Below are 15,903 nucleotides of genomic sequence, written 5' to 3'. Positions count from 1 at the left end.
CTGCCCTGAAGAAATCCAGCCTACAGGGAACAAAGACAAGTAAGCAGACACTGAGGCAGGCACCACGTGCACCCAGGGGTGCCTGAGGAGGACCAGGAAGGCTTCACAGCTGAAGAATAAATAGTAAAAAGAATTGGTAGGGATAGAATAAAAAAAGGCATAAGAAGAGAAGCAACAGCACATACACAGATGGCCACACAGTCCTGGTATGTGTAAGGAACTGCAGTACAGGTACTGACTGAAATAAAACGATCATGTGGGGAGAGCAGGGGGTTACGAGGCTGAAGAGGGCAGTCAAGAAAGCCTTCAGACACCACTCAGAAGAATCTCAACTTTATCCTCCTAAACTTCTGAACTAGTTCTTACGTTCTGGGGCTGGCAGGGCAGTAGCATCATCAGACTTTAGATACCAGAAAGTACACCAGGAGTAATATGAGTAATACATCATTTAAGGGAAGGACCCAGGGTTAGGGCAGGACAACAAGCAAAGGTGGGACTAAGGAGGCTAAGGCAATCATCTGTCTGTGTGTCTGTCCATCCATCCATCCATCCATCCATGTCTGTCCATCCATCTGAACAACCAGCGTTAGAGGGAAGACAGCAGAAGCAAGAAGAACTACAATCCTGCAGCCTGTGGGAAAAAAAAAACACATTCACAGAAAGAAAGACAAAATGAAAAGGCAGAGGGCTATGTAGCAGATGAAGGAACAAGATAAAATCCCAGAAAAACAACGAAATGAAGTGGAGATAGGCAACCTTCCAGAAAAAGAATTCAGAATAATGATAGTGAAGATGATCCAGGACCTCGGAAAAAGAATGGAGGCAAAGATCAAGAAGATGCAAGAAATGTTTAACAAAGACCTAGAAGAATTAAAGAACAAACAAACGGAGATGAACAATACAGTAACTGAAACGAAAAATACACTAGAAGGAATCAATAGCAGAATAACTGAGGCAGAAGAATGGATAAGTGACCTGGAAGACAGAATGGTGGAATTCACTGCTGCGGAACAGAATAAAGAAAAAAGAATGAAAAGAAATGAAGACTGCCTAAGAGACCTGTGGGACAACATTAAATGCAACAACATTCGCATTATAGGGGTCCCAGAAGGAGAAGAGAGAGAGAAAGGACCCGAGGAAATATTTGAAGAGATTATAGTTGAAAACTTCCCTAACGTGGGAAAGGAAATGGCCACCCAAGTCCAGGAAACGCAGAGAGTCCCATACAGGATACACCCAAGGAGAAACACGCCGAGACAAAGAGTAATCAAACTGGCAAAAATTAAAGACAAAGAAAAATTATTGAAAGCAGCAAGGGAAAAACGACAAATAACATACAAGGGAACTCCCATAAGGTTAACAGCTGATTTCTCAGCAGAAACTCTACAAGCCAGAAGGGAGTGGCATGATATACTTAAAGTGATGAAAGGGAAGAACCTACAACCAAGACTACTCTACCCGGCAAGGGTCTCATTCAGATTCGATGGAGAAATCAAAAGCTTTACAGACAAGCAAAAGCTAAAAGAATTCAGCACCACAAACCCAGATCTACAACAAATGTTAAAGGAGCTTCTCTAAGTGGGAAACACAAGAGAAGAAAAGGATCTACAAAAACAAACCCAAAACAATTAAGAAAATGGTCATAGGAACATACATATCGATAATTACCTTAAACGTGAATGGACTAAATGCTCCAACCAAAAGACACAGGCTTGCTGAATGGATACAAAAACAAGACCCATCTACACGCTGTCTATAAGAGACCCACTTCAGACCTAGGGACACATTCAGACTGAAAGTGAGGAGATGGAAAAAGATATTCCATGCAAATGGAAATCAAAAGAAGGCTGGAGTAACAATACTCATATCAGATAAAATAGACTTTAAAATAAAGAATGTTACAAGAGACAAGGAAGGACACTACATAATGACCAAGGGATCAATCCAAGAAGAAGATATAAAAATTATAAATAGGGCTTCCCTGGTGGCGCAGTGGTTGAGAGTCCACCTGCCGATGCGGGGGACACGGGTTCGTGCCCCGGTCCGGGAAGATCCCACATGCCGCGGAGCAGCTGGGGCCGTGAGCCATGGACGCTGGGCCTGCACGTCCGGAGCCTGTGCTCCGCAACAGGAGAGGCCACAACAGTGAGAGGCCCGTGTACCTCACACACAAAAACAACAACAACAACAACAAAAAAAAAATTATAAATATATATGCACCCAACATAGGAGTACCTCAATACATAACGCAACTGCTAACAGCTATAAAAGAGGAAATCGAAAGTAACACAATAATAGTGGGGGACTTTAACACCTCACTTACACCAATAGAAATATCATCAAAAATGAAAATAAGGAAACAGAAGCTTTAAATGACACAATAGACCAGATAGATTTAATTGATATTTATAGGACATTCCATCCAAAAACAGCAGATTACACTTTCTTCTCAAGTGTGCATGAACATTCTCCAGGACAGATCACATCTTGGGTCACAAATCAAGCCTCAGTAAATTTAAGAAAATTGAAATCATATCAAACATCTTTTCTGACCACAAGGCTATGAGATGAGAAATGAATTAGAGGGAAAAAAACGTAAGAAAGACAAACACATGGAAGCTAAACAATAGGTTACTAAATAACCAAGAGGTCACTGAAGAAATCACAGAGGAAATCAAAAAATACCTAGAGACAAATGACAATGAAAACACGACAATCCAAAAGCTATGGAATGCAGCAAGATGCAGTTCTAAGAGGGAAGTTTATAGCTATACAAGCCTACCTCAAGAAACAAGAAGAATCTCAAATAAACCATCTAACCTTACACCTAAAGGAACCAGAGAAAGAAGAATAAACAAAACCCAGAGTTAGAAGAAGGAAAGAAATCATAAAGATCAGAGCAGAAATAAATGACATACAAACAAAGAAAACAATAGCAAAGATCAATAAAACTAAAAGCTGGTTCTTTGAGAAGATAAACAAAATTGATAAACCATTAGCCAGACTCATCAAGAAAAAGAGGGAGAGGACTCAAATCAATAAAATTAGAAATGAAAAAGGAGAAGTTACAACAGACACTGCAGAAATACAAAGCATCCTAAGAGACTACTACAAGCAACTGTATGCCAATAAAATGGACAACCTGGAAGAAATGGACAAATTATTAGAAAGGTATAACCTTCGAAGACTGAACCAGGAAGAAATAGAAAATATGAACAGACCAATCACAGGTAATGAAATTGCAACTGTGATTAATTCCAACAAAAGTCCAGGACCAGATGGCTTCACAGGTGAATTCTATCCAACATTTAGAGAAGAGCTAACACCCATCCTTCTCAAACTCTTCCAAAAAACTGCAGAGGAAGGAACACTCCCAAACTCATTCTATGAGGTCATCATCACCCTGATACCAAAACCAGACAAAGGTACCAGAAAAAAAGAAAATTAAAGACCAGGATCACTGATGAACACAGATGCAAAAATCCTCAACAGAATACTAGCAAACAAAATCCAACAACACATTAAAAGGATCATACACCATGATCAAGTGGGATTTATCCCAGGGATGCAAGGATTCTTCAATATACACAAATCAATCGATGTGATATATCATATTAACAAACTGAAGGAGAAAAACCATATGATCATCTCAATAGATGCAGAAAAAGCTGTTGACAAAATTCAACACCCATTTATGATAAAAACTCTCCAGAAAGTGGGCATAGAGGAAACCTAGCTCAACATAATAAAGGCCATATATGACAAACCCACAGCAAACATCATTCTCAATGGTGAGAAACTGAAAGCATTTCCTCTAAGATCAGGAACAAGACAAGGATGTCCACTTTCACCACTATCATTCAACATAGTTTTGGAAGTCCTAGCCACGGCAATCAGAGAAGAAAAAGAAATACAAATTGGAAAAGAAGAAGTAAAACTATCACTGTTTGCAGATGATACTATACATAGAGAATCCTAAAGATGCCACCAGAAAACTACTAGAGCTAATCAATGAATCTGGTAAAGTTGCAGGATACAAAATTAATGCACAGAAATCTCTTGCATTCCTATACACTACTGATGAAAAATCTGAAAGAGAAATTAAGGAAACACTCCCATTTACCACTGCAACAAAAAGAATAAAATATCTAGGAATAAACCTACCTATGGAGACCATAGACCTGTATGTAGAAAACTATAAGACACTGATGAAAGAAATTAAAGATGATTCCAACAGATGGAGAGATATACCATGTTCTTGGACTGGAAGAATCAATATTGTGAAAATGACTATACTACCCAAAGCAATCTACAGATTCAATGCAATCCCTATCAAATTACCAATGGCATTTTTTACACAACTAGAACAAAAAATCTTAAAATTTGTATGTAGACACAAAAGACGCTGAATAGCCGAAGCAGTCTTGAGGGAAAAAAACGGAGCTGGAGGAATCAGACTCCCTGACTTCAGGCTATACTATAAAGGTACAGTAATCAAGATAATATGGTACTGGCACAAAAACAGAAACATAGATCAATGGAACAAGATAGAAAGCCCAGAGATAAACCCATGAACCTATGGTCAACTAATCTATGACAAAGGAGGCAAGGATATATAATGGAGAAAAGACAGTCTCTTCAATAAGTGGTGCTGGGAAAACTGGACAGCCACATGTAAGAGAATGAAATTAGAACACTCCCTAACACCATACACAAAAATAAACTCAAAATGGATTAGAGACCTAAATGTAAGACTGGACACTATAAAACTCTTAGAGGAAAACATAGGAAGAACACTCTTTGACATAAATCATAGCAAGATCTTTTTTGATCCACCTCCTAGAGTAATGGAAATAAAAACAAAAATAAACAAATGGGACCTAATGAAACTTCAAAGCTTTTGCACAGCAAAGGAAACCATAAAGAAGACAAAAAGACAACCCTCAGAATGGGAGAAAATATTTGCAAACAAATCAACAGACAAAGGATTAATCTCCAAGGTATATAAACCGCTCATGCAGCTCAATATGAAAAAAACAAACAACCCAATCCAAAAATGGGCAGAAGACCTAAGTAGGTATCTCTCCAAAGAAGACATAGAGATGGCCAAGAAGCACATGAAAAGCTGCTCATCATCACTAATTATTAGAGAAATGCAAATCAAAACTACAATGAGGTATCACCTCACACCAGTCAGAATGGGCATCATCAGAAAATCTACAAACAACAAATGCTGAAGAGGGTGTGGAGAAAAGGGAACCCTCTTGCACTGTTGGTGGGAATGTAAATTGATACAGCCACTATGGAGAACAGTATGGAGGTTCCTTAAAAAACTAAAAATAGAATTACCATATGATCCAGCAATCCCACTACTGGGCATAAAGCCAGAGAAAACCATAATTCAAAAAGACAGATGAACCCCAATGTTCACTGTAGCACTATTTACAATAGCCAGGTCATGGAAGCAACCTAAATGCCCATCGACAGACGAATGGATAAAGAAGATGTGGTACATATATACAATGGAATATTACTTAGCCATAAAGAGGAACGAAATTGGGTCATTTGTAGAGACATGGATGGATCTAGAGACTGTCATACAGAGTGAAGTAAGTCAGAAAGAGAAAAACAAGTATCGTATATTAACACATATATGTGGAACCTAGAAAAATGGTACAGATGAACCGGTTTGCAGGGCAGAAATTGAGCCACAGATGCAGAGAACAAACGTATGGACACCAAGGGGGGAAAGCGGGGGGTGGTGGTGGTGGTGGTGGTGTGCTGAATTGGGAGATTGGGACTTACATGGAGACACTGATGTGTATAAAACGGATGAATAATAAGAACATGCTGTATAAAAAAATAAATAAAATTAAAAATTAAAATAAAAAGAAATAACCAGCGTTTACTGAGGGACTACTATATGTTAGGTGGTAGGAATAAAAGAGTAAACAAAGACTTAAAGTTTGCGAGAAGTCAGACGCGAAAACGATATACAAACAAGTAACTACCAACTGTGGAAAGTGCAGGCACTGTGAGAGGCCATCATCAGAGCACAGGAGTTGGGTGCGGGGAGGTCGGCAAGAATGTTTCCTAAGACGCAGGAGGACAAGCATCTTCCCTAAAGCAGCTGTGACATAGATTAACTGGAGATCAAACAGTTATTCATGAAGAAGTGAGCCGTGTTTACCATGTGAATGCAGGGAATGACGACGAATGAACGAGATCCTGGGCGCCTGGATTCATGGTGGTGCTGTTCCCTCAACAAGGGCCCTGGGAGGAACAAGGCCCCTGCAGGCCACACAACAGCCTGCACGGAGCTGCGGGCCTGTAGGGAGGGACTCAGGAAGGGGCCCTAGAGAGAGTTCGGAGGAGCGGCAGATCTAGTAGTCACTAACACACAAATGTCACGTGAAATGACGGCAATGGACAAGATTTTTCAGAGACAGTAAAATAAAACAACCAGACTGAGTGTTTGGGGAACACGCAGCTACAGTCATCCCTTGGTATACACGAGCGATTGGTTCCAGGACCCCCTCGGAACCAAAATCCACAGGCGCTCAAGTTCCTATATAAACCGGTTATGTAGTTAACCTATGCATTCTCCCCTGTACTCTAAAATCATCTCCAGATTATTTATAATAACTAATACAATGTAAATACTATTTAAATAGTTGTAAATACAATGTAAATACTATGTAGACAGTTGCCTGCATGGGGCAAATTCAAGTTTTGCTTCAATTTTGAAACTTTACGGAACTTTAAAAAAAATATTTCCCGTTTGTGGTTGGTTGAATCTGCAGATGCCCACCTTGCAGATAAAGGAGGGCCGACTGTGCTTCGCTCGTGTTTTCTTTGTATGTGGAGCCTAAAGCAATTTATAAAAAATGACTTCACTTTAGAAATTCCTATGTAAGTTGGGCTCAGCCAGCAAGCATCAAACATGTCCTTCTGTGTAATTGCAATGACATTTTGAATGTTGAAGTGATCTCATTGAATATATTCTGGGTTACACTAATTATTTGTCAGCTATTTAATTATTTGGATGTAAGTAATGAATCAATTCCATTCTGGGAAAGAGGTGCTTCTTATTCTCGAAGAAGAGATGAGAAGTTACTGTAATTATATCTAATTTTACTAAGTTAAAAGTGGAGAAGGTCCCAGTTTGTACTCAAATGGTTGAAAACACATCTATTATGTTTTCTTCCTTTTTGGAAAAAAGCTAATCGTGCTGAATTGCCTTGTATTCTTAGAGTTATCCTCAGAAGACCAGTGCTCATGGAGAGGCGGGGAGCCTATACTATTCAAATGGCTACTGCGTGTTACATGTCCTCTTGTGATAATAACGTTCTCACAGTGGAACAGATTTGCTAACAGATGTTCTTCTCAATGACACATACTCAGGGGATATTCTGTGACAGTGACTCCGATGAAGAACAGTTGGCTCAGATGACATTGTAAATGATCAAGTTATCTTCACCAACTCACCTTGAGAAAAATCAGTCCAATTTCAATAGGCACATTCTGACAAGAAAATACCTTTAAGTTATCAGGCTTTCTTGCTTGGGCTAATAGGGAACATTTTTATAATGGGCATATTATAACTATTTACTAAAAATAATATTAACATATACCATACATTGAGTTTTTTCTCGGGCCTAAAACTGTACTGAAATACCTTCATTTTAGTGTACATAATCTGAAGAACACTGAGTATGTTAAGGACTGAAATGTATACTTTCTCAAAAAAGCACCAGTTGTGGCAGGATTTGAAAGAACACGTTTCATCCCCTTTTTCGTTTAAATAAGCAACTGATATGATTTCTTTGCATCTTTTATTCTGGAAATAATGGCCTCAGATACTAAATGTTAATTAAATCAGAGTTAAAATAAGTAAACTGAATTGGTTAGATATAACCAACAAGTTCTATAGAAACAGAAAATGTATTACTATAAACTATTTCAAGGAAATCATTAAAAATTACATTTTTGAGTTCCAAAGGAATGACAAGCCTTTTTTAGAGATATAGATGCTCAGAAATTCTTAAACAGTGAAAGCGCCATTTCATTTTTTTTTTTTTTTGCCGATCAATGTAATAATGCTTTGTTTATTATTATTTTTTAAATCCTAACCCATCCCATTCTTCCTAATGGTTCTCAGTTTCCATTTCCCTACTTAAGGCAGCTTTTAACCAGAGAATTATTAAACTGCAAGGGACCACAGAGGTTACATAATCTCCTGCCATCCTTTGCTGCACTCCTGCTAACAGCAGGGTACAGGATCTGCTGCACTTTCCCCAAAGGTGAGGAGGCCTTATCACCTCAGCTCGCAGAGCGCTGGTTTCAATCAAGCACGGGCTGTTCAAGATAGAATACAGGCCTTGCATCGTGAATCCTGCATCTGCTCCTGTATCACCCTTGTGACGTGAGGAAAGACACTAACTTCCCACACCTGAAATTCTCACCTGTACAATAGGATCACAATACCTCTCTGAGTGGCTGTGAGAACAACACGACATGACATATAAGAAAGTGCCTCACGGAGAGCAGTTTCTCATTAAATGTTACGTCCTTCTTGAAAGTTCATTCTCATACTGAGATCAGACTTATAATACGTGACTGTTGTCTTCAGGAGCTACACAGAATCGGTCTTACGTCTTTGTAACCTGCAACTGCCCTCTGAGCACAAGAATAAGGAAGGGAAGATCTTTCTTCAAATGCCAACTATCATATTCTTCCCACGGGATGGTTACAGTAACTGACTTAGAAAAGATCAATGGCAACCTTCGTTAGGAAAACTCACCTGGTCTCTGCGCAGGGTTGTCTAGTCCAGTAAACATTTACTAAGTGCTTACAATGTGCCAGAAACTACGCTAGTGGCTAGAGACTAATTACGAGACACAGTGCCTTTCCTGACAAGTCTACAATCTTCTGAGAAACAGACGTGTATACTAAGTGAAGACTGCACTACACAGCGACAGGCTAATAAGTTAGACATAAACCGCTAAGTGACTAAAAACGACATAGCACACAGGAGGCATTTGGGGTGGGTTCTCCACAGGGGGCAATTTTTAAAAACTCGGTCTTGAGAATATTCATCCATTCAGCAAACATGTACTAAGGACCGACTATGTGCTAGACGTTATACTAGGTGCTGAGAATATAAAAGTGGGTGCGGGGGTGGGGTCGGGGGTCCCTACTCCCATGGAGTTTAGAGTCTAATTTATGATTATTCCAGTCCAATGGAATAGGTATTTTAGCATACTCTAAGAAGACCCGCTTCAACTTTCCCACCTGCCACGTGAATGAGTAACCCTGCTGGGGTGGTCCAGGACCCAGGCTACGCTGGATATTTTGTAGTATACCCACATGATCTAAAATCCTAGAAATAAGCAAAGAAACAAAATAATTTTTTAAAGGTTTTCTTTCCCCTTCCCATGCTGCAAAGCTAAGCGTACAGTGAGAGTAATCTTTGGCATCTCCAACGGTTAAGACCAGTGGCAAATTATAAGCAAGACAGCCGACGTGGCCGTCTGTTATGTGAAGGCAACGCTGTGGTGTGGCAGAATGAGTGCGAGCTGTGCTGGAAACGCAGCCTCAGGGCCAACGCGTGCCTGCAGAGCACCAGGCGTGAGTGTGGGCTCACGCGATGCAGGCTGCCTGTCTGCTCAGAGCCCTCCAGCCCTCGTCTGCTCGTGACAGGACACATATCCTTCGGCACGGCCACCAGCCCACTAGCCGTGGTAGTGGATGGGAAGGGGTGTTATTAGTTCAACAGAATACTTTGCAAATCGACTGTTTTCATGCCTTTGCCATCACTTATCAATAAAACTCAGAGCTAAACACAGAAAAACCAAGTGCCTTGAATTTCTCTTCCTTTTGCTCCCCTCGACTTTAACTTTTCAAGAAATTTTTTATTTCTATTCATCTAATTTCATTCGAGACTCACCAGGGTATACACACTGAGACAGAGGATGTGTGTGTCTGGTTCACACTGTAGGAATTCAATCGATCTTTGCTGAGTGGAAAGATGAATTAATGTATGGAAAGAAGGCACTAGCTCTTTCTGAGACAGGTGGATTGGTGGATTTAGCCAAAAAAAGCTAAGTACCTTGCCTGACTTGTACCATGTTTATATATAGCACAGGGGGGCCTAGGATCCAGGTTTCCCACACCCCCTGCCTTGGCGACTACGGTGACACCATCCAGCCACATGTACAGCATCCAAAGCTGAGAGAACTCAAGGCAGGCCGAAGTGGAGAAAAGCAGACAGCGGGCCACCTCAAAGGCATTTCACAACGTTTCCTTTCCCTCAGTCTCTGCTACTCTCATAAGACTCAGATTCTGTGGATGAATTTGAGGCACAACTGCCAGCTTGGTAAGAATACTAGTAAACAGGACCACGTCCAACTGTAAAGAACACAGAGCCGAGACACAGACACAGCCTTCCCCAAGTGAACAGCCAAATGGTGAAGCTGTCCACATGGCACTTATTTTCAGAATATAATTCGCTGAGCTCCCAGCGTGCGCTCTGCCAGTGCAAAGGGGTGCAGCTCTCCGTCCCTGCCCCGCCAGCGGCCACAGTCAGGTGGGAGACTGCGGTGGTGCTCCACAGGCCAGCTCTTGCCTCCCATGAGTTCCCCTAGTAGCAGCTGACCCAAGTCTGCAAGGACAGACAGGAAACAGCCAGATGAGAGGAGGAGCACTCGAGGCCGAGGCTGCCACACGAGGAAAGTTCTGGAAGCCTAAGAGGACGCAGCACATTTAGGGAATTATAAGAAGTGCAGTATGACCAGGACAAAGACTCAGCTCCTTCGGTGGCTGCAGATGACACTGACGAAGTTGTCTGTGGCGCAGGGATTACTGCAAGTTCCAGAAACTGTGCAAAGAGGTGCTGAGCTCCTAGCAAGAGACCTCCAGTAAAGGGAGACGTGAAAACCTACTGGTTCTGGCATTTTAGGCCTGTCACTGCTTCCCCCTTCTTTGACAACAGTTCATATACTCTTTCTTTAATACTTTCAATTACTAGTATGAAACATCTATCCAGTACTTACCTTCCTCATTTATGTTAACCAGAAAGTTCCAGTAAGAATCCCAGGGGGGAGGGGTGGGATAGGGAGGGCGGGAGGGAGACGCAAAAGGGAGGGGATATGGGAACATACGTATATGTATAACTGATTAAATTTGTTATAAAGCAAAAAAAATAAAAATAAAAAAATAAATTAAAAAAAAAGAAATTAAAGAATCCCAGGGGTTCTGTATTCTTGTTAAAGATTCCGCCCTCCCCACCCCCTGCCGCCCATTTTCCATGGATGTATTTTCTTTCTCTTATGTTAAATAAGTCTATGAACCATATCAAAGAATTATGGGATGATAAATGGAAAAACTGATAATGCATTAATTTAAAAAACTGGGAACTTTTATTTTCTTCACTGAAAAGAATTTCCACTAAGAATCGGTATTCAGCAGCACAGCTTAAGAGGAAACACTTAAGGGTAAACACAGCGTGGTATACACAGGCAACTGCTTTTTAAATGACTGACTCACTCAGAGGTAACCTGGAAAGGACCGTGGACGAATGCTACGCTACATGCCTGGGGGGCCTGCCCGCATGCCTCCTTGATCCTGGTCTTGAACCTAGCCACCACCCAAACTCATCTTCCATATCTGAGGTTTAAGTTATTTGACCGAAGAGGTTATTTCTTTCACATTTTCTGTGCCTCTGGTACCAAGTACTTATTTAGCACTCAAGAAACGTTTGCTAAAGAGCTAAAGCAAGGTGAGGGATACTGGTCACAACACCCGACGCTACGTCTGGGTCACAGATCATCAGAACACCTCCACTTACATAATCTCCATAGGTCTCCTGAGTTGGGGGCGGCGGTGGAGGTCTGTACCCAGTTGGGGGGACGCCTCTTGCTCTGGGAGTGAGAAGTCCTCTTCCTCGACTCACTGGCCCTCGGGTGGAAAGGACTCCCCTGGAAGGCGGCGTCCCTCGCGGGACCCCGACTCCCACTGGCCGGGCCGCGACTCCTCCTCTTCCCCTGCAAGCAAGAGGGTCAAATTAGCAATACTCATGGTATTCTCTAGCATTCCACTGTGCGCATGCATTTATACCTCACAAAAATCAGTGTTCCATAATTCTGTAAAAAGAAATAAGGAAACCATATGCTAAGTGAAAACTAAAAGCAAATGAGAAACAGGTACCTACCTAAAGGAAGGAAATTAAGTCATTTAGGCAGTTAGTCCAGCAACAATAAATACGGTAACATCAAAGAAACCCCAAGAGTCAGTGTCTGTCTGGGACACAGAATAGGAAACTGACATCTGGGGAGGCTGCATCTACCGAGCACTCCTCCATCACATCCTGCCAGGGTCACGGCCAACCCTCACTCCAACACTGTGACTCGGGCCTTACCTGGCTTGTCTACGGACAAGGAAACAGGGGCCTGAACAGATCTTAAGACTGTCTGAGAACACACAGCTGGCAAACCCGGGACCAAAACATACATCAGATTCCACGAGACAGGGAGTAAAATGAACTTTCCCAAATAGTGTACCTACTACCTAGGGACTGAAAACATCATTCTTAGGTTAAATAAACCCATATATTTTCTGAAGTAGAATTCAACATATTCATGTATTTCTAACATAAAATATGGGACTTCCAAGTCAGAGAGGAAGACAGGAGGCAGAAGAGCCCGACATAAGCTAAAACTTGAGGAAGTGTGCAAGTCCCATGAAGAAACGAGGACAGAAGTTGGGCTCCACCAGAAAATAAAGGCACAGCCTGACCCACCTCCTACGGACAAAGTCCTCCAGACAAGGAGAACCAAGCAGATGATGAGGCTGCCTACAGACCGGTTCTCTCTTCTTCTCTTGTTTGATTGGGATAGCAAATACACAGCCGAAAGCTCCAACTCCACAAACAACAGAGAAAATTAACAAAACCAAAAGCTGGTTCTTTGAAAGGATCAATAAAATTAATAAACCTCTAGACAGGCTAAACAAGAAAAAAAAAATATCATAAATGAAAGAGGGGTCATCACTGCTGACCTCAAGGACATTAAAAGATAAAAAAGGAAGATGATGAACAACTCTAGGCCCATGATGAACTGGACTAATTCCTTGAAAAATACAAATGACCAAATCTCCTACAAAGAGAATTAAATAATCTGAATAAACCTATGTTTATTAAAGAAATTTAATTAATAATCTTCCAAAAAAGAAAGCACCAGACCCAGAGGTTTCACTGGTGAATTCTATCAAATATTAAAGGAAGGAATGATACCAGTTTTCCACTCTCTTCCAGAAAATAAAATCAGAGGAAACATTTCCTAACTCATTCTCTGAGGGTGGTCACCGGATGTGCCTCCTGAAAATTATTTCTACATTACTAGTCAGAGGCTGGGACTGGCCTGGGCCACCGGGGAAGACAGAAGTGACCGGCCTCCACTTGGTCTTGAGCCCTTATGGGGACCTGTCACAGGAGGCACCTCCCAAGATTTTTTTCCTAAGTCCACCTGTGGAAGCCACAACGGGTCAAGGGGCTGGGAGACAGAGAAGCCGAGGAAGGGTGGCAGGGGGCTGAGCAAGGTGGTGTCTGACATCCTGAGGAAGAGACATGTGGTCCAAGGGGAGGTAAAAGGCATTAAAGACATTATACAATGAAACAAACAAGCAAGCAGACCATAAATCAGTATCTCCCATGAACAAAGACGCAAAAATCTTCAAAAACAGCAGCAAACTGAATTTAATAATGTATTAATAAAACACGTCACGACCAAATGGGATTTGTGCCAGGTATGAAAGGCTGCTTCAGCGTTAGTGAAAATCCATGTGACCAGCCCGCCAAGAAGGCTTACGAAGAATCGTAAGGTCATGTAAAGCAGAAAAGGTGTTTAATGAAATGCAACATCATTCACAATAAAAACTCGGCCAACTAGGAACGGAGGTAAATTTACTCAAGTTAAAAAAGAACATCTACAAAAACCTACAACTAACATCATATTGAACGGTGAGAGACTGAATGCTTTCCCCTTAAGATTGGGAACAAGGTAAGGATGTCCAGCCTTACCACTCCAATTAAAACTGTACTAGAAGTCCTACCTAATTCAGTAGGACAAGAAAAGGAAATAAAACTTTTAAGATGTGGAGGAAGAAACAAAACTTTGTCTGCAGGTGACATTTCCATGTAAGAATTCCCAAAGAATCAACCAGATCAAAACAAAACAAAGCAACCATACGAACAAACGATAAACTACAACTAATATAAGCACATGAAACAGGTCTTGGAATACAAAGTTAATAAGTCAACTGCCTTCCTACATAGCTGCAATGAATACCTGAAATTTGAAATTTTGAAATTAGCCACTAAAACAACCAAGATGCCCTTTGTTCAATAGGTGAATAGATAAGCAAGCTGGGGTACATTCATATAATGGAATATGATTCAGCAACAAAAAGCAATGAGCTAATAGTGGTCAGTCATGTGAATAGTATGTTCCCATGATATGTAATAAAAATAGCATTTTACCTCTGCAGTTTTTGTTCCCCAAACCTATAACCCTGGGCTAATCATGAGAAAAATATTAGACAAATCCCAAAGGAGGGACATCTTACAAAAAACCTGACTGGTACTTCTCAAAACTGTCAAAATCCATGACTTTCACCTTTAGGCAACTTGTGTTATCCCTTTTTTGAGCACTGTAAGTTAGATCTTCTTCTTTTTGTTTTCATACTAGGTCATAAAAATCGGTGCAATAAAATCGGTGGCCTAGAGCAAGGACACTGGATTCAGATTGATTTCCTGACTGTACTTACTTACCTCTGCCTTCCAATTAACATTCAAACTAATCAAGAGTCTGAACTTTCCAAGACAGTTTCCTCAATTGTGAAATGGGATACAGAACCCATTTCTTAGTGTTATGGTGAAGGAAAAATGGCAGGACGTAACACGGTATTTAGCCCATTGCCTACTCAATGAATATCAGCCACTTAGATAAATTTCAATCTCCCTGAACTGTACTGATAGACACTGTAATATCTATAGTCTTACTCACCTTTTTATCTCTGGTATACATCTAGAAAAATCTTCAATGTGATTAGAGAAAAGAGTAGTTACTACTTATGGTACATCTAACTCATCTGTGATATTTCAGTCGATCGGTGTGTATTCAAACTAAATAAGGCTCCTGCTTCTTTATCTAATACCCCATCCCTGCCGTCCAAGGTACTATATCGATCACAAAATATTCAGTATTTCAATAAATTCATGTCTTTTACCATACTGAAAGACATTACTTTATATTTAAGAAGCTCACCATTCTTTCTTATCATCATCGACATTGTTAGGTTATGTGCCCACTGGGTATATGGACTCATACTAAAGAATCCGTTACAGACTTTTAGACAAGTCATCTGACATATGTAGCTCGGGATACTTGTCTACAAAAGACACTTTGAAGATTCGTTTTTAAGAGTCTGAAATCCCATGGGAATGGTGTCAAGCAGCACAGTCCTAGTACCGCTGTAAGTGGTCTCTGGTGAGAGGAAGGGACGACGGAGTGACAGGCCAACGTGCAGGTCCCGCTGCACTGCCTAGTGCTCACTCAGCGCTACAAATCAAGTTCAGGGTAGAGCTGAACAGCAGGGCTGGTAACATGGGATGAGAACAGAAAAGTGTCTGGTGGATGACATTTATAACAACAATCAATGGGGACTTACTTATTTTTTACTTGAAAAGTTGATTCAAATTGATAGGATTGGGTGCCACACTGCTCAGAACGGGGATAAGGGAAAAGCAGAAACATAACACATCTGAGTAGAAAGTTTCATAAGCAAAGGGGTGTGACTGTAATGGTTCTTTCTGTTTGCATTTTTCAGCAGGGTGACCTTGGTTTC

At 41.0% G+C, this 15,903-nt stretch overlaps 1 protein-coding gene across 3 annotated transcripts in view; it reads right to left on the bottom strand.

The window, feature by feature from the left end:
* KHDRBS3 (KH RNA binding domain containing, signal transduction associated 3) overlaps positions 1 to 15,903 on the bottom strand; it is a 162,945-nt gene that overhangs the window by 51,827 nt on the left and 95,215 nt on the right. For all 3 annotated transcript variants that reach the window (XR_014017832.1, XM_081258933.1, XM_081258934.1), the window contains exon 6: positions 11,849 to 12,044. Coding sequence is in view for 2 of the 3 variants with exons in the window: in XM_081258933.1 (XP_081115059.1) it covers positions 11,849 to 12,044 (196 nt within the window). In the remaining variant the exon portion in view is untranslated. The remainder of the gene's footprint in view (positions 1 to 11,848; positions 12,045 to 15,903) is intronic.

The sequence above is a fragment of the Mesoplodon bidens genome (genome assembly GCF_964165515.1).
Source record: "Mesoplodon bidens genome assembly, chromosome: 16".
NCBI lineage: Eukaryota > Metazoa > Chordata > Mammalia > Artiodactyla > Ziphiidae > Mesoplodon > Mesoplodon bidens.
The sequence above is the reverse complement of the archived record's forward strand: the minus strand, read 5'-3'. Positions and strand labels throughout refer to the sequence as shown.